Source organism: Hemibagrus wyckioides, linkage group LG01, assembly GCF_019097595.1.
Source record: "Hemibagrus wyckioides isolate EC202008001 linkage group LG01, SWU_Hwy_1.0, whole genome shotgun sequence".
Taxonomy (NCBI): domain Eukaryota; kingdom Metazoa; phylum Chordata; class Actinopteri; order Siluriformes; family Bagridae; genus Hemibagrus; species Hemibagrus wyckioides.
In genome coordinates, this window is record NC_080710.1 from 35,122,386 (window position 1) to 35,147,385 (window position 25,000).

At 46.3% G+C, this 25,000-nt stretch overlaps 2 protein-coding genes across 2 annotated transcripts in view; both read right to left on the reverse strand.

Moving 5' to 3' along the window:
- Positions 1 to 11,478, reverse strand: part of slc17a7b (solute carrier family 17 member 7b) — a 38,762-nt gene extending 27,284 nt beyond the window's left edge. The window contains exons 1-8 of the mRNA XM_058375872.1: positions 10,979 to 11,478; positions 6,164 to 6,416; positions 5,720 to 5,838; positions 4,785 to 4,899; positions 4,590 to 4,677; positions 3,152 to 3,238; positions 2,522 to 2,664; positions 1,591 to 1,740 (exon numbers count right to left, since the gene is read on the reverse strand). Of these exons, the coding sequence (XP_058231855.1) occupies positions 1,591 to 1,740; positions 2,522 to 2,664; positions 3,152 to 3,238; positions 4,590 to 4,677; positions 4,785 to 4,899; positions 5,720 to 5,838; positions 6,164 to 6,416; positions 10,979 to 11,040 (1,017 nt within the window). The 5' untranslated portion in view covers positions 11,041 to 11,478. The remainder of the gene's footprint in view (positions 1 to 1,590; positions 1,741 to 2,521; positions 2,665 to 3,151; positions 3,239 to 4,589; positions 4,678 to 4,784; positions 4,900 to 5,719; positions 5,839 to 6,163; positions 6,417 to 10,978) is intronic.
- A 276-nt stretch (positions 11,479 to 11,754) lies between these two features.
- LOC131354507 (uncharacterized) overlaps positions 11,755 to 25,000 on the reverse strand; it is a 20,313-nt gene continuing 7,067 nt past the window's right edge. Inside the window, exon 3 of the mRNA XM_058392244.1 lies at positions 11,755 to 12,518. Coding sequence (XP_058248227.1) covers positions 12,262 to 12,518 — 257 coding nt within the window. The 3' untranslated portion in view covers positions 11,755 to 12,261. The remainder of the gene's footprint in view (positions 12,519 to 25,000) is intronic.

Consider the following 25,000-nt stretch of genomic DNA (forward strand, 5'->3'; position numbering starts at 1 on the left):
ACCTATTAGTTCCTCAGGAGCTCTTGGTTTCTGTTGTAGAAAGGAGATTATTATTATTTCCTGTCCAGTGTCACCCAGTTAAGGATGAGGTTCCCTTCTGAGCTTGGTTCCTGCCAAGGTTTCTTCCTCAGATCATCTCAGGGAGTTTTTCCTCACCAACTTCACCTCAGGCTTCTCATTAGGGATAAATATTAGAGATAAATAATAACTTCACTTTAAACTTTATCATAGAACATAGAAAATGGTCAGAATGTGGAGGGGTGGGCTTTCCTCGGCCTCTGCAGGAAGTAGAGATACTGCTGGGCTTTCTTGGTGATGTTGAGTGACCAGGTGAAGTTCTCCACCAGATGAACACCAAGGAATTTGGTGCTCTTGACAATCTCCACGTTGGACCCGTCGATGAACAGAGGAGAATGGCCACTCTGTACTCTCCTAAAGTCAACAACCATCTCTTTAGTCTTACTGACGTTCAGGGAGAGGTTGTTGGCTCTGCACCAACACTCTACACTGTACGCTGACGCGTCGTTCTTGCTGATGAGACCCACCACGGTCGTGTCATTGGCAAACTTGATGATGTGGTTGGATCTGTGCATTGCTGCACAGTCCTGAGTCAGCAGAGTGAACAGCAGTGGACTGAGCACACAGCCCTGAGGAGCTCCAGTGTTCAGTGTGGTGGTGCTGGAGATGCTGTTCCCGATCAGGTCTCCCAGTCAGGAAATCCAAGATCCAGTTGCAGAGAGAGGTGTTCAGGCCCAGCAGGCTCAGCTTCTCTATGAGGTGCTGAGGGATGATTGTGTTGAATGCTGAACTGAAGTCTATGAACAACATTTGTACGTATGAGTCCTTACAGTCCAGGTGTGTGAGGGCCAGCTGGAGGGTTGTGGTGATGGCATTGTCTGTGGAGCAGTTAGGACGATATGCAAACTGCAAGGGGTCCAGTGAGGGAGGTAACTGTGTCTTGATGTGCATCATGACGAGCCTCTCAAAGCATTTCATCACAATGGGTGTGAGTGCGACGGGACAATAGTCATTGAGGCAGGAAACCGTAGACTTCTTTGGCACCGGGACGATGGTCATTGTCTTGCGGTACGTTGGGACGACAGCGCTGCTCAGGGAAATGTTGAAGATGTCAGTGAAGACATCTGCTAGCTGCTCTGCACATTCCCTGCCAGGAATGTTGTCTGGTCCAGCAGACTTCCATGGGTTAACTCAGCATAGAGTTCTCTTCACATCAGCTGTGGACAGACAGAGCAGGAAGAATGGTCTTCCTTGTCATTATGTTGTTCTGGACCTCAAATGGGGCGTTCAAGTCGTTCATATCTGATAAGGAGGCATCACTGGCACAGGCAGGTAATGTTGTCTTGTAGTTCGTGATCGCCTGAATGTCCTGCCACATGTGGCAGGAGTCTGTGAGACTTTCAGGCTGTCCTGAAAGTGGCTTCTATTCTTCTACTGTTTAAACATCTCAGTAGAGCTGATAGCAGCTGCCACTGTAAACATGTGAATGTTCACATGCCCAGGAAAGTTCGGGACTTCTTGAGTGTGTGTGTATACATTCTTTGTGTGTGTGTGTGTGTGTGTATAGGTTACCTTGCTTATCTCAAAGCCAAACACTTCCTTGAAATAAGCCGGCTGGCTGATGAGCAGCAGGTAGAAAGTCCAGCTGCGGCAGAAATTTGCCACGATGATGGCATAAACAGGCATGGATGTGAAGAACTTCCTCCAGGGAGTGTTGAACTTCTGCAGAAAAAAACAGAAAAATATCATCATCATCATCATTAAAAAAATTTGATTACACATTAAACAGGGGGAGGGAATCCACATCTGCTCTGTGTAGATGCTCCACTGGTGTCCCACAAAGCTCAGTACTTGGTTCTCTTCTTTTCTACATCTATCTCCAATCCTCACATGGGTTTTCGTACCTCTGCTATGTGGAGGACACTTGACTTGTTTTCTCCATCCCTATCTCAGACACTCATGTTCCTGCTCAGGTATCAGCATGTCTGACAAACTTCTCATCATGGATGGCAGCTAACCAACAGCTGTTTATCCCAGGTGAGTCACAACCATGTCAGGATCTTGAGATCTTGGAAATCTTTAGGAACTGCACACAGCCTTGGGGTAACCATGTCCATTTCTGTCCTTGTCTTCTCACTGTGCTAACCTGACACCCTCAAGCTGATTTCTCTTAGTAACATCAAAAGGATTCGCCATTTCTGTCCATACAGGTCACTACACAGGTCACTCAGCTACTTCTTCAACACCATAAAATAAATTAAACTGATACTGAAAAAACTGAATAGATGTCAGAACAGCCAAGTCACTATGTACATGTACATTTCACAGGATCCACAACATAAAGACATCATTAGTACTGTGACCCTGATAGGAAAGTCACAATGCTGAAGAGAGATGAGGTTCTGGACAGGTCCAAAACAAGGTGGAACACTGTAGCTTGAGTAGAACTTTCCTATTTGTAACAATAAAGACACTGTCTGTGTGTGTCCGTGTGTGTGTGTACCGTCAGCGGGTTTTGAAATGTGGCAGACTCTCCTATGGCCTCCTCAATGTACTTCCTCTCTTCTGGTGTGATGGTAGGATGAGCAGCTGGACTCTCATATGACACCAGAATCCAGAACAAGTACCAGGTGATCCCAAAACTACCTACACACACACACACACATTTTAATTATATAATCTATTTCACAGTGGACACAAAACAGCTTTACCAGACAGCACAACCGCAAAAAAAGCAGATAACAGTTCAAGCATTCTCAAGCTGTCTCCCTGTGGAAACAGTTGAGGTGCACATCTAATTCTGCAATGAGTTGGGCAGCTGTGGTTTTATGTTTTTTGGATACAATCCGAAAAACACTAACACTACAACACTAAATTGGCCAGTGTTTCAGTTTCATTGTCCAACCCCTGTAGTTTTGTGGCATGTCTGTGATTGTTTTTTTTTTCTACACAATTAAACAATTGAATGAACATCTTCCAAGAGTGGTGATTCCATACTTTTTGGCAGGAGTTGTATTTCTACAGAAAGAGGTTTATTCAGTAAAAGAAGAAGTGTGTGTGATGGATGGTGTACAGGAGAAGAAGAAGAAAGACACTGAATGAACCTGAAGCTGTGTGTGTGTGTTTCCCTCACCGTAAACATAAAAGACAGACGCCCAGCCGGAGTACTGCACTAACACTCCTGCAAGAGGCATCGCTATCACAGCTCCAGCATAAGAGCCTAGAAATACACACACACACACATTAACACAGACATTCACATAAACACACACACACATTAACACATACAGACACACATTTACACACAGACACATATACACACTAAAACACACTTACAGTACACACACATTATCACACACACACTAACACACACATTAACACACACACACATTAACACACACACACTCACACTAACATACACATTAACACAGACACACACATTAACACACACACATTAACACACACGCACAAACACACACATTTACACACACCCTCACACACACGCACATCAACACACACACACAAACACATTATGCAAATTATTTATCATAGTATACAATATCTTCCTCATTGCACACATCTAAATCATTGCACTTATTGTACAAAACTCCTCTGAATTCTGTTTATATGTTTAATTATTATCATGGTATACAACACCTTCTTTATTGCACCACTACAATCATTTGCTCATATTTTTATATATTGTTTATATATGCAAATTATTTATATTTATTTATATACGGATTATATATGCGAAAATGCACTTCTGGTTAGATGCTAACTGTATTTCGTTGCCTTGTACCCAAATGTGCAGTGACAAAGTTGAATCTAATCTAATCTAATCTAATACACACATTTACACACAATAACACATTAACAAACACATACACACACACACACACATTAAAACACCCCCACACACACATTTGCACACACTCACATTAACACACACACACACTTACACACACATTTACACACACTAACACACATTTACAGACATTAACACACACACATTAAAACATACACACAAACACACACATTAACACAAATTAATACACACCCACACACACATTTACACACACTCACATTAACACACACACACATTCACACACATTTTAACACACAAATTAAAACATGCACACACATATTTACACACACATACATTAACACAAACACACACATTTACACACACATGCACATTAACATGCACACACTAACACACATTAAAACACACTAACACACATTTGCACACACACATACTTACACACAAACACACATTAACACACACAAACGCACATTAACACACACATTTACACACACACACACACTAACACACACACATTAAAACACACTAACACACATTTACACACACACATTAACACACACACACATTTACATACACACACACATTTACACACACACATTAACACACACATTAACACACACAAACACATTAACACACATACACACACACAAACACATTAACAGACACACATACACACACACATTAACACACACACACATTTACACACATTAACACGCACGCACATTAACACACACTTTGACCTTACCACAGAACGCTGTTGTAGCCAATCTGCTTCTCTCAAGGGGCGGAGCCCATTTAGCCCAGATACCATGGCATGCTGGGTAAGACACACCCTAAAACATCAAATCAGTGTGTAATGTCATAAAGCCAGTCAGTTTAGCAACTACACAAGACACACACACACTCATATACACAATGAAGATAGATGTGTGTGTGTTACCTCCACCAGTCCCTGTAACACTCTCACTACTATCACACACCCATAGTGAATTCGAGCCGCTGATGGAATCAACATGTTCAATGCTGACGTGGCAACAATCGCAAAACCAAACACTCTGCAACACACACACACACAGAGCACAGTTAAACAAAATGTTACATGCAGTTATTACAAATTATACACAACGTTACACACACATACAACACGAGGGATGTGGTAGCTTAATTGTGAAGGTGTTGGACCACTGATCAGAAGGTTGTGAGTTTGAATACCAGGACTGCCACAGCTGGGCCCCTGAGCAAGGCCCTTAACCCTCAGTTGTATAAATGAGATAAGTGTAAGTCTCTCTGGATAAGGGCTTCTGCTAAATGCCGTAAATGTAAATTTAACCAAAAACATAATGTTTACTCTTTGAAGAACTTCAGTGATGAGCCTCTATGATGGTTCTCCACTAGATGTTGGAGTGTGTGTATTGGGATTAGTGATCATTCAGCTACAAGAGCATTAGTGAGATCAGACTCTGGTGTTGTGAGAGTGAGGAGGTCTGGGGTCAGTGGCTGGTCAGTGTGGTTGAGTCAAAGTGCAGGACACTCCAGTTCTGCACTCCAACCTTCACCTCCATACACCATGTCCTCATGGAGCTGCTCTGTGTGCACAGAGACATGGTCATGCTGGAGCAGGGACTGGACTCTGAGGTCCACTAAAGATAAACTGTAATGCTACACAGAGATGTTCTGTACAACAGTTTGGAGAAGAACCACGCATGGGTGTGATGGGTGTGAAATATCCACAAACCTTTGGTCATACAGAGTTTTTTTATAACATCAGGAACTGGTCTTTGTGAAACGGTTTCAAAGCAAACTGCATTTCTTTCTCAAAGCTCTGACCAGTACCAGTGATGAGCTACATGAAGTTAAAGTAGACAGAACACTGACCTGTTGGCTGCAAATTTCTGGCAGATGAATCCACCAGGAATCTGAGTGACAATGTAACCCCAAAAAAATGAGCCATGGATCAAACCTACAATCTCTGGATCCCACAGGAACTGAGCTCTCTGTGGGAATGAGACAAGGAACATGGAGATTAGACAAGAAGAGACAAAAAGAGACAAAAATCAATCATTCATCTTTAAGAATTTCATCCTGGTCAGGAAGCAGTGGAGCTGGACTCTTTCCTGAGTGTGAGGCAGGAATACTGCTCAAACCATTGGTCCATTACAGAGGACAATTTACTTTCTGGCATGTGGATGGTGACCAGACCATCCAGAAGAAATGGAAAGAACATGTGACAGTACATGGGACTGGACCCCGGAGCTGTGAGGAGACGATATTACTGACTGCACCACCATGACACCCAGAGACAGATGTACAAACACTCACCATGCTGATGGCCTTATTGCCCCTGTAGGTAGTGTGGTCATTCACCATGCTGACTACAGCCACGCCCAGGTTGCACCGTATGCCGAAGGAGATACAGAAGCCTAAACCGCACAGGATGGCCATGATGTAGCGACGAGGCAAACCGAAACATGTACAGTCTATAACGGGCTCCACCTTCTCCTCCACCTGCACTCCTCCTCCTCCATCACACAACTCAATCCCTTCATTCTCCTCCTGACGCTTCTCTAACACACTGAGGGGAGAAGAAGAAGGAACAATGTGAACATGCATTTAAACTGCTTTATATAACCTTCAGTATCACACACACACACACAGTATAGACTGGTGGTGTAATTTCCCATTGATTAAACATTAATACTGCTGTAATATTAAATGACTAATGATGAATTATTAATAAGCATTTCTAGTCTCTGGACTTTTTCTCTAACACGCCGCTTTACTCTCCGTCCTGCTCAGTGTATTCTGAAGGCTGAGAGTACTACAGTCTGAGTGTATTGTTATTTAGAATGAAAATCTGTGTCCTACAAAAAGTTCTTTATACTAAAAGATGTGTAGCAACTCAATCTAAGTCTATCCAGTTGCTATTGATAATTATTTCTTTCAGACCCGAGAGCCATATGCTGAATATAAATCTGTAGATTTCATCTTAAACCTTGTGCTTTCTTTAGACAAACCATTCTGCATGCGATTGTGGAACTGGTACAGCAACTGCACCGCTCTCAATCGCAGAGCACTGCAGAGCAGGGCTGCAACAATTAGTCGACATAATCGATTATGTCGACAACAAAAATTCATCGATGCGGAATTTTAGTGTCGACGCGTTGTGTATTATAAATGCTGTATGATAAGACAACACACTGTGGGGCAAACTTTATTTCTATCGCCAATACACTATAGGAAGCGCACTAAAGGAGGTTTTGCACCGTGCCGAAGAAGAAGAACACATGAAATATGGAGGAACGGACAAACAAAGAAGGCAAAAAAGCGAGACCAAAAGTTTCTAAAGTATGGGAACATTTCACGGAAAACAAAACGGCGAAACACGTTAAATGCAAACTATGTGAAGTTAAGCTGTTATATCAAGGCAGCACTACAGCGATGCATGAAATATCTCAAGCGCAAGCACCCGGGAGCTGTGGTGTCATGTACCTCAGATAGGTAAGTTCACGAGTTGACTTTATAACTTATAGTGCTTTTATTTTCAACTGCGTTAGTTTATAAAAAGAAAATATATTTGTCATAGGCGTAGCTGACTTTGACATGTCCAGTTATTGCTTGTGTTAATACTCGCGTTCATTTTGAATAGTAAAACGGCTCCACTTACTATCAGTTAGTTCGTCTGTGGTTTGGAGCATATCATGAGGAAGCCATTACACCATCTAAGAGAACTTTAAAAGGGACTGTTTATAAAATGAGTTATTTTTCATCAGTGATTTATAAGCATAACCTACATTGACACGTCCAGTGTTTTCTTGTGTTAATACTCGTGTTCATATTTAATAATAAAACGGCTCCACTTAATATCATTTAGTTTGTCTGATTTGGAGCATATCAATAGTAATTCATGTGTAAGATATTAAATCTGTAAAAAAAACAGTAATATGATTTGGGTACTAAAACTCCACGTAATGTCAACTAGTTAATTTGTGATTTGGAGCATATTAATAATTCATTTGTAAGATATATAATCAATAGAAAGTTAGTAATAAATAATATTTCGTGTTACACTGTGATAAAACATGAAATAATACACCTTTCTCTTTTGTTCTCTATATTTTAGTAGAGAGCTTCAAGATGATGATCAAGACATTCCATCCAGTGTTTATAAACTATTATTCAGTTATTTGGATTGGAAAATGTTTTTGTTTACATTTGAAGCTGTATTTGAAAATTCGAACCTCAAGACAATGCAGCTTGGGATGCACTTTTTTACTTTTATGGCCAGGACTGTCACTTTAAGCAAAGCAATTCTTTAGTTTGTGTTAACCTTATAACATTCATGCAAGTCAGGGTAACTGGTGCTATTTAGACTGCACATTGTCTTTTTGTTTAAAGACAACTTGCACTGTAATTTTGTATTATTTAATTATTTTTATGATCACAATTTGTTAGAAATACATTTATGCTACAAATACATGTTTCATGGGTCAATTTTTCAATTTCCTTTGAAAACTTATTTTGTCAGAGACTGACAACAGGATGACTTATACTGACGTGTAGCCTTGAGCAGATGAGGTAAAACTGAAGCCTGATATAGATGCTGCCAAAAATAATCGTGATTACTCGACTAATCAAAAAAAAAAAAAATCGATAGATTAGTCGACAACCAAAATAATCATTAATTGCACCCCTACTGCAGAGAGCAGTCCGAACCATCCGACCCATCCGGGCCACAAGCTACTGTCTCTGCTGCCTTCAGGATGGCCTAGTCCAAAACTAGCCAACTGAAAGACAGTTTCTTCCCCCAGGCGATCAGACTATTAAACAATCAGGACTAACAATACGCCACAACACACATCACTCACTGTTTAACGTCAGAAAGCACCACACTTTATAACTGACAGGTCGTGAATGTACTGTACATGTAGGGGCAGTGGTGGCTCAAGTGGTTACGGCTCTGGGTCATTGACCGGAAGATCAGGGGTTCAAGCCCCAGCACTGCCAAGTTGCCGCTGTTGGGCCCTTGAGCAAGGCCCTTAACCCTCTCTGCTCCAGGGGCGCTGTATCATGGCTGACCCTGCGCTCTGACCCCAACCTCCAAGGATGGGATATGTGAAGAAAGAATTTCACTGTGCTGTAATGTATATGTGACAAATAAAGGCTGTTTCATTCATTTGTATATATAAACATATATATATACATACACACTACCAGTCAAAAGTTTGGACACACCTTTTAATTAAATGTTTTTTGTTTAGGGATTTATTTTCTACATTCTAGAACAATCCTGGAGATTTCAAAACTATGAAATAACACACATGGACTTCAGTAATCCATATGTAACGACAAGAAAGGTGCTGCAGAGGAGAAGTTCATTTAGAGTCACCAGCCTCAGAAATCACCAATTAACAGCACCTCAGATTAGAGGCGTTATGAAGGCTTTACAGAGCATCAGTAGCAGACATATCTCAATATCAACTGTTCAAAGGACATTATTGTGGATTTCGGCCACCTTCAGCATTGTTTTACAATGTAGAGAGAAATAAACATCAGGAAAGACCATGGAATTAGGTGTGTCCAAAATTTATATATATATATATATTTTTTTACTGTACTTATCAATGTTGCACATTTGTAACTGCAATGTGTGGAGCTGCACTAAAGAATCTCATTCACTTCTACACTTGTGTTGTTGATGATGTGAGAATAAAGAGAGATTTGAATTGGAAGTGTGAATATTTTCTAGATTTAATCCGAATGTTAGAATAAGATCCAGAGTGTGACCTCCATGCGTTTCTCCGTTTCAGGACACAACGCTCACATTCTTACATCTACACTATTTCATATTTAATCATGGAAAACCTAACTCTATGTTAAAATTGTGGAATGTGAGTACACCCTTCATAATACTGAAATGGATGAAAACCCTCTGATCAGGGTTGTGTCTCCTTACTGGTGTTACTCGATAATAGTGCAGCTTTTGACACCACTGACCACACCATTGACCACACTATTCTATTTAATAGGCTAGAACATGTTGTTGGTGTTAAATGAACTGCCCTCTCCTGGCTCAGGTCTTATCTGACTGACCGTTATCAGAGTGTAGATGTAGATGGTCACTTCTCTATGCGTATGTTGGGTGTTCCACAAGGTTCTGTCTTAAGCCCACTGCTTTGTTCTTTGCTCAGTAAATTGAAGTGAAATGAACTGCAGCTAACTCTACAGATTGATGATCAAACTGCATCACAGGACACCAACACACACATGGAGGAAAGCATCAAAAAAGTTCATTGTTAATAGAGATTAGCAGATTAGTTATAGAGAGGCTATAACATCGTTTTTTTTCTTCCTTCTTGCTTATGGGTTAATTATAAACTTTATTCATTTACTTTATTTATCTCACATACACCATCATACTCTCTCTCCCGCACAAAAAACACATCATCATACTCTCACACACACCATCACACTCATACACACCATCATACTGTAACACACATCATGCCCTATTATACTATCTTACACACACTGTAACGTGCATAAGTGTTATAGTGTGTGTGCATGTGAGATTTGATAGTTTTATTAGCAGACAGTTCTATTGATCGTCACATTAACTTTAGAGATGCACTGTCTCGCGCACATCTCAATGCAGGTGAGATGTGACGTTATTGGCTGCACGAGACACGTTATAAATAGCATACAAATCAAGTTAATCTAGTTAAAACACATACACAGACACACACAGACTAACACAAACACTGAGGTTTATATATTTAGTATGACATGAAATGCGAGAGGACGGAATGTTATCCTCTCTCTCTCGATCCAAGAGTGAAATACAGAGAGGAATAAAGCCGAGCGCGAGCAGGTCTGTGTGCGCGTCACCGTTCCCAGAATGCGCGCGCTAATCCCGGTCCATGTCCTTGTGTCTACAGTGCAATCCTAAACTAACAACGCCCGCGCGAGACAATTCATTAAAAATAAATAAATAAACAAAATAAAACATTTTCATGCCGTGCACGAGACAACCAGAACAGTTTAACGGAACATGTTGAAGCAGGCGTGTGTGTGTAAGAGAGAGAGAGAGAGAGAGAGAGAGAGAGAGAGAGTGTGTACGTTTATGGACATTCTTACCGGTGGATCTTCGCCAGGACTTTGGCCGCTTCCTCTTTAAACCGGTCAGTTCTGACCTCCATCCTCGTGCGCTCCGGGACAGACCGGAGACTGCTATCGCCACCCGCAAGCTAATTCACCCACTTCTGCGCGTGCACGTTATCCCTCTAATCCGCACTGTGTCGCACCTGCGCACTAAAGGCGCGCGATACCGACAACGCACTGTGTACTTTTACTGACATTTTATGTTTTTAAATTAGAATAGAACCCTGATTTGACCCCTGACCATCCTCTAAAACCCTGAGGTCAGATTTTCTCACCTATAAAATATTTACAACTAATCAAATGGTCATCTAAAAATAATCAGTGGAATGCCGCTGCTGCCAGAAAGTCTAGTGCGTTCAATAACCTGACCTCTCTGTGAGCTCGATCCTGTTCAGGTCAGTGGTGTCCATTCCAGCATCTAATGGTTACCATGAGCTCAGTCTACATCCTGAAAACATTCACCCACGCGCTCCATCAGGAGGATCTCCGTTACACACACCGGAACATGAGTGACCGAGGAACAGAAAGAATCTATTGATTACTTTATTAGTGTATAAATAACAACTGGTTAAAATAATAAATATAAAATTTAAATAAAATTAATTAAAATAAAAAATAAAATCACACAATACAGGTTTATCCTCCACCTCCCGACACACACACGCGCACACAGACACACACACACACACACACACACAGACACACTCATTCACACACACACTCACACACGCACACAGACACACTCACACACACTCACACACGCACAGACACACACACACACGCACACAGACACACTCACACACACACACACGCACACAGACACACTCATTCACACACACACTCACACACGCACACAGACACACTCACACACGCACACAGACACACTCACACACGCACACAGACACACTCACACACACTCACACACTCACACACGCACACACACACACTCACACACGCACACAGACACACTCACACACACTCACACACGCACACACGCAGGCTGTTATTAAACTTTAATCTGATTGGCTAAGCTCTATGATTAACAGTAAACTTGTACTGTAATTAAACATGACCAGTCAAGCTCTGTGATTAAAAGGCAGGCTTTACTACACACTGATTTGAATGGTTGACCTCTGTGATTGACAGACAGTATTTTACACTCTATTTGACGGTCGAGCTCTGTGACCAGACCGTAACCTTTAACACACTCTTATCTGACCGGTCGAGCTCTTGATTCCCAGCCTGTACTACAGGGCGTGTCACAGAAAGTTCTTCTGCAGCTCCTGAGCAGAGATGGTTCTGAGAGGGGCAGGGCGAGCTGGACGAGGCGGGGGGAAGGGTGATGCAAGAGGAGGAGGAGAGAGAGCTGGAGGGAGTGTGATGATAGAGGGAGTGTCTGAAAGAGAACCGTAACTCGCTCCTCCTCCTTTCCCCATCCCTCGCACCATCCATCCCTCCAGTTGACCACAACTATGGAAAACAGGAGGGGACAGTTCACTAATATCCACAGAGGAATCTGAGAGAGAGAGAGAGAGAGAGAGAGTCCAGAGTTAGGTGCATCTCTTGCAGCTGTGTTCACATATACATTACATTACAACTCTTCAGGGAAGGCTTTCCACAAGGTTTAGGAGTGTGTTTATGGGAATTTTTGACCATTTCTCTAGAAGCACATTTGTGAGGTCAGGCACTGATGTTGGATGAGAAGGTCTGGCTCCCAGAATCCACTCTAATTCATCCCAAGGGTCTTCTATGGGGTTGAGGTCAGGACTCTGTGCAGGCCAGAATACCACTGACAGCTGGCTGTGTAATATTTAGTAGTGAGGAAATGTCAGGAATGGACTTATTGCACAGGTGGAAACATTAACATGATACCACGCTTGAATTCACTGATCTCCTGAGAGTGACCCATTCTTTCCCAAACTGTGTGTAGATGCAGTCTGCATGCCTAGGTACTGGACTTTATACACCTGTGGCCATGGAAGTGATTGGAACACCTGAATTCAATGACATGGAGGGGTGTCCCAAAACTTTTGGCAATATAGTGTATATGGCTGTGTGTGTACCTGTCTCCTGTAGCTCTGTGTGTGTGTGTGTGTGTGTGTATGTACCTGTCTCCTGTAGCTCTGTGTGTGTGTGTGTGTGTGTGTATGTACCTGTCTCCTGTAGCTCTGTGTGTGTGTGTACCTGTCTCCTGTAGCTCTGTGTGTGTGTGTGTGTGTGTGTGTGTGTGTACCTGTCTCCTGTAGCTCTGTGTGTGTGTGTGTGTGTGTGTACCTGTCTCCTGTAGCTCTGTGTGTGTGTGTGTGTGTGTACCTGTCTCCTGTAGCTCTGTGTGTGTGTGTGTGTGTGTGTGTGTACCTGTCTCCTGTAGCTCTGTGTGTGTGTGTGTGTGTGTGTACCTGTCTCCTGTAGCTGTGTGTGTGTGTGTGTGTGTACCTGTCTCCTGTAGCTGTGTGTGTGTGTGTGTGTGTGTGTACCTGTCTCCTGTAGCTGTGTGTGTGTGTGTGTGTGTGTGTGTACCTGTCTCCTGTAGCTGTGTGTGTGTGTGTGTGTGTGTGTATGTACCTGTCTCCTGTAGCTGTGTGTGTGTGTGTGTGTGTGTGTGTACCTGTCTCCTGTAGCTCTGTGTGTGTGTGTGTGTGTGTGTGTGTGTGTACCTGCCTCCTGTAGCTCTGTGTGTGTGTGTGTGTGTGTGTGTGTACCTGTCTCCTGTAGCTCTGTGTGTGTGTGTGTGTGTGTACCTGTCTCCTGTAGCTCTGTGTGTGTGTGTGTGTGTGTACCTGTCTCCTGTAGCTCTGTGTGTGTGTGTGTGTGTGTGTGTACCTGTCTCCTGTAGCTCTGTGTGTGTGTGTGTGTGTGTGTGTACCTGTCTCCTGTAGCTCTGTGTGTGTGTGTGTGTGTGTGTGTGTGTACCTGCCTCCTGTAGCTCTGTGTGTGTGTGTGTGTGTGTGTGTACCTGTCTCCTGTAGCTCTGTGTGTGTGTGTGTGTGTACCTGTCTCCTGTAGCTCTGTGTGTGTGTGTGTGTGTGTACCTGTCTCCTGTAGCTCTGTGTGTGTGTGTGTGTGTGTGTGTGTGTGTACCTGTCTCCTGTAGCTCTGTGTGTGTGTGTGTGTACCTGTCTCCTGTAGCTCTGTGTGTGTGTGTGTGTGTGTACCTGTCTCCTGTAGCTCTGTGTGTGTGTGTGTGTGTGTACCTGTCTCCTGTAGCTCTGTGTGTGTGTGTGTGTGTGTACCTGTCTCCTGTAGCTCTGTGTGTGTGTGTGTGTGTGTCTATACCTGTCTCCTGTAGCTCTGTGTGTGTGTGTGTGTGTGTACCTGTCTCCTGTAGCTCTGTGTGTGTGTGTGTGTGTGTGTACCTGTCTCCTGTAGCTCTGTGTGTGTGTGTGTGTGTGTGTGTGTACCTGTCTCCTGTAGCTCTGTGTGTGTGTGTGTGTGTGTATACCTGTCTCCTGTAGCTCTGTGTGTGTGTGTGTGTGTACCTGTCTCCTGTAGCTCTGTGTGTGTGTGTGTGTGTATACCTGTCTCCTGTAGCTCTGTGTGTGTGTGTGTGTGTGTGTGTGTACCTGTCTCCTGTAGCTCTGTGTGTGTGTGTGTGTGTGTGTGTGTGTGTGTGTGTGTGTACCTGTCTCCTGTAGCTCTGTGTGTGTGTGTGTGTGTGTGTGTACCTGTCTCCTGTAGCTCTGTGTGTGTGTGTGTGTGTGTGTGTGTGTACCTGTCTCCTGTAGCTCTGTGTGTGTGTGTGTGTGTGTGTGTGTACCTGTCTCCTGTAGCTCTGTGTGTGTGTGTGTGTACCTGTCTCCTGTAGCTGTGTGTGTGTGTGTGTGTGTGTGTGTACCTGTCTCCTGTAGCTCTGTGTGTGTGTGTGTGTGTGTACCTGTCTCCTGTAGCTCTGTGTGTGTGTGTGTGTGTGTGTGTGTACCTGTCTCCTGTAGCTCTGTGTGTGTGTGTGTGTGTATACCTGTCTCCTGTAGCTCTGTGTGTGTGTGTGTGTGTGTGTACCTGCCTCCTGTAGCTCTGTGTGTGTGTGTGTGTGTGTGTGTGTGTGTACCTGTCTCCTGTAGCTCTGTGTGTGTGTGTGTGTGTACCTGCCTCCTGTAGCTCTGTGTGTGTGTGTGTGTATACCTGTCTCCTGTAGCTCTGTGTGTGTGTGTGTGTGTGTATACCTGTCTCCTGTAGCTCTGTGTGTGTGTGTGTGTGTGTGTGTACCTGCCTCCTGTAGCTCTGTGTGTGTGTGTGTGTGTGTGTGTGTGTACCTGTCTCCTGTAGCTCTGTGTGTGTGTGTGTGTGTGTGTGTGTGTGTACCTGTCTCCTGTAGCTCTGTGTGTGTGTGTGTGTACCTGTCTCCTGTAGCTCTGTGTGTGTGTGTGTGTGTGTGTGTGTGTACCTGTCTCCTGTAGCTCTGTGTGTGTGTGTGTGTGTGTGTACCTGTCTCCTGTAGCTCTGTGTGTGTGTGTGTACCTGTCTCCTGTAGCTCTGTGTGTGTGTGTGTGTGTACCTGCCTCCTGTAGCTCTGTGTGTGTGTGTGTGTGTGTGTGTGTGTGTGTGTGTGTACCTGTCTCCTGTAGCTCTCTGTGTGTGTGTGTGTGTGTGTGTGTGTGTGTGTACCTGTCTCCTGTAGCTCTGTGTGTGTGTGTGTGTGTGTGTGTGTGTGTACCTGTCTCCTGTAGCTCTGTGTGTGTGTGTGTGTGTGTGTGTACCTGTCTCCTGTAGCTCTGTGTGTGTGTGTGTGTGTGTGTGTACCTGTCTCCTGTAGCTCTGTGTGTGTGTGTGTGTACCTGTCTCCTGTAGCTCTGTGTGTGTGTGTGTGTGTGTGTGTACCTGTCTCCTGTAGCTCTGTGTGTGTGTGTGTGTGTGTGTGTGTGTGTGTACCTGTCTCCTGTAGCTCTGTGTGTGTGTGTGTGTGTGTGTGTGTACCTGTCTCCTGTAGCTCTGTGTGTGTGTGTGTGTGTGTGTGTGTGTACCTGTCTCCTGTAGCTCTGTGTGTGTGTGTGTGTGTGTGTGTGTACCTGTCTCCTGTAGCTCTGTGTGTGTGTGTGTGTGTGTGTGTGTGTGTACCTGTCTCCTGTAGCTCTGTGTGTGTGTGTGTGTGTGTGTACCTGTCTCCTGTAGCTCTGTGTGTGTGTGTGTGTGTGTGTGTGTGTACCTGTCTCCTGTAGCTCTGTGTGTGTGTGTGTGTACCTGTCTCCTGTAGCTCTGTGTGTGTGTGTGTGTGTGTGTGTGTGTACCTGTCTCCTGTAGCTCTGTGTGTGTGTGTGTGTGTGTACCTGTCTCCTGTAGCTCTGTGTGTGTGTGTGTGTGTACCTGTCTCCTGTAGCTCTGTGTGTGTGTGTGTGTGTGTGTGTACCTGTCTCCTGTAGCTCTGTGTGTGTGTGTGTGTGTACCTGTCTCCTGTAGCTCTGTGTGTGTGTGTGTGTGTGTGTGTGTGTGTACCTGCCTCCTGTAGCTCTGTGTGTGTGTGTGTGTATACCTGTCTCCTGTAGCTCTGTGTGTGTGTGTGTGTGTGTGTGTGTACCTGCCTCCTGTAGCTCTGTGTGTGTGTGTGTGTGTGTGTGTGTACCTGTCTCCTGTAGCTCTGTGTGTGTGTGTGTACCTGTCTCCTGTAGCTCTGTGTGTGTGTGTGTGTGTGTGTGTGTGTACCTGTCTCCTGTAGCTCTGTGTGTGTGTGTGTGTGTGTGTGTGTACCTGTCTCCTGTAGCTCTGTGTGTGTGTGTGTGTACCTGTCTCCTGTAGCTCTGTGTGTGTGTGTGTGTGTGTGTGTACCTGTCTCCTGTAGCTCTGTGTGTGTGTGTGTGTGTGTACCTGTCTCCTGTAGCTCTGTGTGTGTGTGTGTGTGTGTGTGTGTACCTGTCTCCTGTAGCTCTGTGTGTGTGTGTGTGTGTGTGTACCTGTCTCCTGTAGCTCTGTGTGTGTGTGTGTGTGTGTGTGTACCTGTCTCCTGTAGCTCTGTGTGTGTGTGTGTGTGTGTGTGTGTGTGTACCTGTCTCCTGTAGCTCTGTGTGTGTGTGTGTGTGTGTACCTGTCTCCTGTAGCTCTGTGTGTGTGTGTGTGTGTGTGTGTACCTGTCTCCTGTAGCTCTGTGTGTGTGTGTGTGTGTGTGTGTGTACCTGTCTCCTGTAGCTCTGTGTGTGTGTGTGTGTGTGTACCTGTCTCCTGTAGCTCTGTGTGTGTGTGTGTGTGTGTGTGTACCTGTCTCCTGTAGCTCTGTGTGTGTGTGTGTGTACCTGTCTCCTGTAGCTCTGTGTGTGTGTGTGTGTGTGTACCTGTCTCCTGTAGCTCTGTGTGTGTGTGTGTGTGTGTGTGTACCTGTCTCCTGTAGCTCTGTGTGTGTGTGTGTACCTGTCTCCTGTAGCTCTGTGTGTGTGTGTGTGTGTGTGTGTGTGTGTACCTGCCTCCTGTAGCTCTGTGTGTGTGTGTGTGTGTACCTGTCTCCTGTAGCTCTGTGTGTGTGTGTGTGTGTGTGTGTGTGTACCTGTCTCCTGTAGCTCTGTGTGTGTGTGTGTGTACCTGTCTCCTGTAGCTCTGTGTGTGTGTGTGTGTGTGTGTGTGTGTACCTGTCTCCTGTAGCTCTGTGTGTGTGTGTGTGTACCTGTCTCCTGTAGCTCTGTGTGTGTGTGTGTGTGTGTGTGTACCTGTCTCCTGTAGCTCTGTGTGTGTGTGTGTGTGTGTGTACCTGTCTCCTGTAGCTCTGTGTGTGTGTGTGTGTGTGTGTGTACCTGTCTCCTGTAGCTCTGTGTGTGTGTGTGTGTGTGTGTGTACCTGTCTCCTGTAGCTCTGTGTGTGTGTGTGTACCTGTCTCCTGTAGCTCTGTGTGTGTGTGTGTGTGTGTGTGTGTACCTGTCTCCTGTAGCTCTGTGTGTGTGTGTGTGTGTGTGTGTGTACCTGTCTCCTGTAGCTCTGTGTGTGTGTGTGTGTGTGTGTACCTGTCTCCTGTAGCTCTGTGTGTGTGTGTGTGTGTGTGTGTGTACCTGTCTCCTGTAGCTCTGTGTGTGTGTGTGTGTGTGTGTGTGTACCTGTCTCCTGTAGCTCTGTGTGTGTGTGTGTGTACCTGCCTCCTGTAGCTCTGTGTGTGTGTGTGTGTATACCTGTCTCCTGTAGCTCTGTGTGTGTGTGTGTACCTGTCTCCTGTAGCTCTGTGTGTGTGTGTGTGTGTACCTGTCTCCTGTAGCTCTGTGTGTGTGTGTGTGTGTGTGTGTGTACCTGTCTCCTGTAGCTCTGTGTGTGTGTGTGTGTGTGTGTACCTGTCTCCTGTAGCTCTGTGTGTGTGTGTGTACCTGTCTCCTGTAGCTCTGTGTGTGTGTGTGTGTGTGTGTGTGTACCTGTCTCCTGTAGCTCTGTGTGTGTGTGTGTGTGTACCTGTCTCCTGTAGCTCTGTGTGTGTGTGTACCTGTCTCCTGTAGCTCTGTGTGTGTGTGTGTGTGTGTGTGTATACCTGTCTCCTGTAGCTCTGTGTGTGTGTGTGTGTGTGTGTGTGTACCTGTCTCCTGTAGCTCTGTGTGTGTGTGTGTGTGTGTGTGTGTACCTGTCTCCTGTAGCTCTGTGTGTGTGTGTGTGTGTGTGTGTGTGTGTACCTGTCTCCTGTAGCTCTGTGTGTGTGTGTGTGTGTGTGTACCTGTCTCCTGTAGCTCTGTGTGTGTGTGTGTGTGTGTGTGTGTACCTGTCTCCTGTAGCTCTGTGTGTGTGTGTGTGTGTGTACCTGTCTCCTGTAGCTCTGTGTGTGTGTGTGTGTGTGTGTGTACCTGTCTCCTGTAGCTCTGTGTGTGTGTGTGTACCTGTCTCCTGTAGCTCTGTGTGTGTGTGTGTGTGTGTGTGTGTGTACCTGTCTCCTGTAGCTCTGTGTGTGTGTGTGTGTGTGTGTACCTGTCTCCTGTAGCTCTGTGTGTGTGTGTGTGTACCTGTCTCCTGTAGCTCTGTGTGTGTGTGTGTGTGTGTGTGTGTACCTGTCTCCTGTAGCTCTGTGTGTGTGTGTGTGTGTACCTGTCTCCTGTAGCTCTGTGTGTGTGTGTGTGTGTGTGTGTACCTGTCTCCTGTAGCTCTGTGTGTGTGTGTGTGTGTGTGTGTGTGTACCTGTCTCCTGTAGCTCTGTGTGTGTGTGTGTGTGTGTGTGTACCTGTCTCCTGTAGCTCTGTGTGTGTGTGTGTGTGTGTGTGTACCTGTCTCCTGTAGCTCTGTGTGTGTGTGTGTGTACCTGTCTCCTGTAGCTCTGTGTGTGTGTGTGTGTGTGTGTGTACCTGTCTCCTGTAGCTCTGTGTGTGTGTGTGTGTGTGTGTGTGTACCTGTCTCCTGTAGCTCTGTGTGTGTGTGTGTGTGTGTACCTGTCTCCTGTAGCTCTGTGTGTGTGTGTGTGTGTGTGTGTGTACCTGTCTCCTGTAGCTCTGTGTGTGTGTGTGTGTGTGTGTGTATACCTGTCTCCTGTAGCTCTGTGTGTGTGTGTGTGTGTGTGTGTGTGTGTACCTGCCTCCTGTAGCTCTGTGTGTGTGTGTGTGTGTGTGTACCTGTCTCCTGTAGCTCTGTGTGTGTGTGTGTGTGTGTGTACCTGTCTCCTGTAGCTCTGTGTGTGTGTGTGTGTGTGTGTGTGTACCTGTCTCCTGTAGCTCTGTGTGTGTGTGTGTGTGTACCTGTCTCCTGTAGCTCTGTGTGTGTGTGTGTGTGTGTGTACCTGTCTCCTGTAGCTCTGTGTGTGTGTGTGTGTGTGTGTACCTGTCTCCTGTAGCTCTGTGTGTGTGTGTGTGTGTGTGTGTGTGTACCTGTCTCCTGTAGCTCTGTGTGTGTGTGTGTGTGTGTACCTGTCTCCTGTAGCTCTGTGTGTGTGTGTGTGTGTGTACCTGTCTCCTGTAGCTCTGTGTGTGTGTGTGTGTGTACCTGTCTCCTGTAGCTCTGTGTGTGTGTGTGTGTGTGTACCTGTCTCCTGTAGCTCTGTGTGTGTGTGTGTGTGTGTGTGTACCTGCTGTAGGTAACTCTCCCACAGTGTGTGTGTGTGTGTGTGTGTACCTGTCTCCTGTAGCTGTGTGTGTGTGTGTGTGTGTGTGTATACCTGTCTCCTGTAGCTCTGTGTGTGTGTGTGTGTGTACCTGCCTCCTGTAGCTCTGTGTGTGTGTGTGTGTGTGTGTGTGTACCTGTCTCCTGTAGCTCTGTGTGTGTGTGTGTGTGTGTGTACCTGTCTCCTGTAGCTCTGTGTGTGTGTGTGTGTGTGTGTGTGTGTGTACCTGTCTCCTGTAGCTCTGTGTGTGTGTGTGTGTGTGTGTACCTGTCTCCTGTAGCTCTGTGTGTGTGTGTGTGTGTGTGTGTGTACCTGTCTCCTGTAGCTCTGTGTGTGTGTGTGTGTGTGTGTGTACCTGTCTCCTGTAGCTCTGTGTGTGTGTGTGTGTGTGTGTGTGTACCTGTCTCCTGTAGCTCTGTGTGTGTGTGTGTACCTGTCTCCTGTAGCTCTGTGTGTGTGTGTGTGTGTGTGTGTACCTGTCTCCTGTAGCTCTGTGTGTGTGTGTGTGTGTGTGTACCTGTCTCCTGTAGCTCTGTGTGTGTGTGTGTGTGTGTACCTGTCTCCTGTAGCTCTGTGTGTGTGTGTGTGTGTGTGTGTGTACCTGTCTCCTGTAGCTCTGTGTGTGTGTGTGTGTGTGTGTGTACCTGTCTCCTGTAGCTCTGTGTGTGTGTGTGTGTGTGTGTGTACCTGTCTCCTGTAGCTCTGTGTGTGTGTATACCTGTCTCCTGTAGCTGTGTGTGTGTGTGTGTGTGTGTGTGTACCTGTCTCCTGTAGCTCTGTGTGTGTGTGTGTGTGTGTGTGTGTGTACCTGCCTCCTGTAGCTCTGTGTGTGTGTGTGTGTGTGTGTGTACCTGTCTCCTGTAGCTCTGTGTGTGTGTGTGTGTGTATACCTGTCTCCTGTAGCTCTGTGTGTGTGTGTGTGTGTGTGTGTACCTGCCTCCTGTAGCTCTGTGTGTGTGTGTGTGTGTGTGTATGTACCTGTCTCCTGTAGCTCTGTGTGTGTGTGTGTGTGTGTGTGTGTACCTGCCTCCTGTAGCTCTGTGTGTGTGTGTGTGTGTGTGTGTGTACCTGTCTCCTGTAGCTCTGTGTGTGTGTGTGTGTGTGTGTGTGTGTGTACCTGTCTCCTGTAGCTGTGGGTGTGTGTACCTGTCTCCTGTAGCTCTGTGTGTGTGTGTGTGTGTGTACCTGTCTCCTGTAGCTCTGTGTGTGTGTGTGTGTGTGTGTGTGTGTGTGTACCTGTCTCCTGTAGCTCTGTGTGTGTGTGTGTGTGTGTGTGTACCTGTCTCCTGTAGCTCTGTGTGTGTGTGTGTGTGTGTGTGTGTGTGTGTGTACCTGTCTCCTGTAGCTCTGTGTGTGTGTGTGTGTGTACCTGTCTCCTGTAGCTCTGTGTGTGTGTGTGTGTGTGTGTACCTGTCTCCTGTAGCTCTGTGTGTGTGTGTGTGTGTGTGTGTGTACCTGTCTCCTGTAGCTCTGTGTGTGTGTGTGTGTGTGTGTACCTGTCTCCTGTAGCTCTGTGTGTGTGTGTGTGTGTGTGTGTGTACCTGTCTCCTGTAGCTCTGTGTGTGTGTGTGTGTGTGTGTGTGTACCTGTCTCCTGTAGCTCTGTGTGTGTGTGTGTGTGTGTGTACCTGTCTCCTGTAGCTCTGTGTGTGTGTGTGTGTGTGTGTACCTGTCTCCTGTAGCTCTGTGTGTGTGTGTGTGTGTGTGTGTGTGTGTACCTGTCTCCTGTAGCTCTGTGTGTGTGTGTGTGTGTGTGTGTACCTGTCTCCTGTAGCTCTGTGTGTGTGTGTGTGTGTGTGTGTGTACCTGTCTCCTGTAGCTCTGTGTGTGTGTGTGTGTGTGTGTGTGTGTGTGTGTACCTGTCTCCTGTAGCTCTGTGTGTGTGTGTGTGTGTGTGTGTGTGTACCTGTCTCCTGTAGCTCTGTGTGTGTGTGTGTGTGTGTGTGTGTACCTGTCTCCTGTAGCTCTGTGTGTGTGTGTGTGTACCTGTCTCCTGTAGCTCTGTGTGTGTGTGTGTGTGTGTGTACCTGTCTCCTGTAGCTCTGTGTGTGTGTGTGTGTGTGTGTATGTACCTGTCTCCTGTAGCTCTGTGTGTGTGTGTGTGTGTGTGTGTGTGTGTACCTGTCTCCTGTAGCTCTGTGTGTGTGTGTGTGTGTGTGTGTGTGTACCTGTCTCCTGTAGCTCTGTGTGTGTGTGTGTGTGTGTGTGTGTACCTGTCTCCTGTAGCTCTGTGTGTGTGTGTGTGTGTGTGTACCTGTCTCCTGTAGCTCTGTGTGTGTGTGTGTGTGTGTGTGTGTGTACCTGTCTCCTGTAGCTCTGTGTGTGTGTGTACCTGTCTCCTGTAGCTCTGTGTGTGTGTGTGTGTGTGTGTGTGTGTGTGTGTACCTGTCTCCTGTAGCTCTGTGTGTGTGTGTGTGTGTGTGTGTGTACCTGTCTCCTGTAGCTCTGTGTGTGTGTGTGTGTGTGTGTACCTGTCTCCTGTAGCTCTGTGTGTGTGTGTGTGTGTGTGTGTGTACCTGTCTCCTGTAGCTCTGTGTGTGTGTGTGTGTGTGTGTACCTGTCTCCTGTAGCTGTGTGTGTGTGTGTGTGTGTGTGTGTGTACCTGTCTCCTGTAGCTCTGTGTGTGTGTGTACATGTCTCCTGTAGCTGTGTGTGTGTGTGTGTGTGTGTGTGTGTACCTGCCTCCTGTAGCTCTGTGTGTGTGTGTGTGTGTGTGTGTGTACCTGTCTCCTGTAGCTCTGTGTGTGTGTGTGTGTGTGTGTGTACCTGTCTCCTGTAGCTCTGTGTGTGTGTGTACCTGTCTCCTGTAGCTCTGTGTGTGTGTGTGTGTGTGTGTGTGTACCTGTCTCCTGTAGCTCTGTGTGTGTGTGTACCTGTCTCCTGTAGCTCTGTGTGTGTGTGTGTGTGTGTGTACCTGTCTCCTGTAGCTCTGTGTGTGTGTGTGTGTGTGTGTGTACCTGTCTCCTGTAGCTCTGTGTGTGTGTGTGTGTGTGTGTGTACCTGTCTCCTGTAGCTCTGTGTGTGTGTGTGTGTGTGTGTGTGTGTGTGTACCTGTCTCCTGTAGCTCTGTGTGTGTGTGTGTGTGTACCTGTCTCCTGTAGCTCTGTGTGTGTGTGTGTGTGTGTGTGTACCTGTCTCCTGTAGCTCTGTGTGTGTGTGTGTGTGTGTGTGTACCTGTCTCCTGTAGCTCTGTGTGTGTGTGTGTGTGTGTACCTGTCTCCTGTAGCTCTGTGTGTGTGTGTGTGTGTGTGTACCTGTCTCCTGTAGCTCTGTGTGTGTGTGTGTGTGTGTGTGTGTGTGTACCTGTCTCCTGTAGCTCTGTGTGTGTGTGTGTACCTGTCTCCTGTAGCTCTGTGTGTGTGTGTGTGTGTGTACCTGTCTCCTGTAGCTCTGTGTGTGTGTGTGTGTGTGTGTGTGTACCTGTCTCCTGTAGCTCTGTGTGTGTGTGTGTGTGTACCTGTCTCCTGTAGCTCTGTGTGTGTGTGTGTGTGTACCTGTCTCCTGTAGCTCTGTGTGTGTGTGTGTGTGTGTGTGTGTGTACCTGTCTCCTGTAGCTGTGTGTGTGTGTGTGTGTACCTGTCTCCTGTAGCTGTGTGTGTGTGTGTGTGTGTGTGTGTGTGTGTGTGTACCTGTCTCCTGTAGCTCTGTGTGTGTGTGTGTGTGTGTGTGTACCTGTCTCCTGTAGCTCTGTGTGTGTGTGTGTGTGTGTACCTGTCTCCTGTAGCTCTGTGTGTGTGTGTGTGTGTGTGTGTGTGTGTACCTGTCTCCTGTAGCTCTGTGTGTGTGTGTGTGTGTGTACCTGTCTCCTGTAGCTCTGTGTGTGTGTGTGTGTGTGTGTGTGTACCTGTCTCCTGTAGCTCTGTGTGTGTGTGTGTGTGTGTGTGTGTACCTGTCTCCTGTAGCTCTGTGTGTGTGTGTGTGTGTGTGTGTACCTGCCTCCTGTAGCTCTGTGTGTGTGTGTGTGTGTACCTGTCTCCTGTAGCTCTGTGTGTGTGTGTGTGTGTGTGTGTGTGTACCTGTCTCCTGTAGCTCTGTGTGTGTGTGTGTGTGTGTGTGTGTGTACCTGTCTCCTGTAGCTCTGTGTGTGTGTGTGTGTGTGTGTGTGTGTACCTGTCTCCTGTAGCTCTGTGTGTGTGTGTGTGTACCTGTCTCCTGTAGCTCTGTGTGTGTGTGTGTGTGTGTGTGTGTACCTGTCTCCTGTAGCTCTGTGTGTGTGTGTGTGTGTGTGTGTGTGTGTGTACCTGTCTCCTGTAGCTCTGTGTGTGTGTGTGTGTGTGTGTGTACCTGTCTCCTGTAGCTCTGTGTGTGTGTGTGTGTGTGTGTGTGTGTGTGTACCTGTCTCCTGTAGCTCTGTGTGTGTGTGTGTGTGTGTGTGTGTGTGTGTGTGTACCTGTCTCCTGTAGCTCTGTGTGTGTGTGTGTGTGTGTGTACCTGTCTCCTGTAGCTCTGTGTGTGTGTGTGTGTGTGTGTGTGTACCTGTCTCCTGTAGCTCTGTGTGTGTGTGTGTGTGTGTGTGTACCTGTCTCCTGTAGCTCTGTGTGTGTGTGTGTGTGTGTGTGTGTACCTGTCTCCTGTAGCTCTGTGTGTGTGTGTACCTGTCTCCTGTAGCTCTGTGTGTGTGTGTGTGTGTGTGTGTACCTGTCTCCTGTAGCTCTGTGTGTGTGTGTGTGTGTGTGTGTGTGTGTGTGTACCTGTCTCCTGTAGCTCTGTGTGTGTGTGTGTGTGTGTGTGTACCTGTCTCCTGTAGCTCTGTGTGTGTGTGTGTGTGTGTGTGTGTACCTGTCTCCTGTAGCTCTGTGTGTGTGTGTGTGTGTGTGTGTGTACCTGTCTCCTGTAGCTCTGTGTGTGTGTGTGTGTGTGTGTGTGTACCTGTCTCCTGTAGCTCTGTGTGTGTGTGTGTGTGTGTGTGTGTGTACCTGTCTCCTGTAGCTCTGTGTGTGTGTGTGTGTGTGTGTACCTGTCTCCTGTAGCTCTGTGTGTGTGTGTGTGTGTGTGTGTGTACCTGTCTCCTGTAGCTCTGTG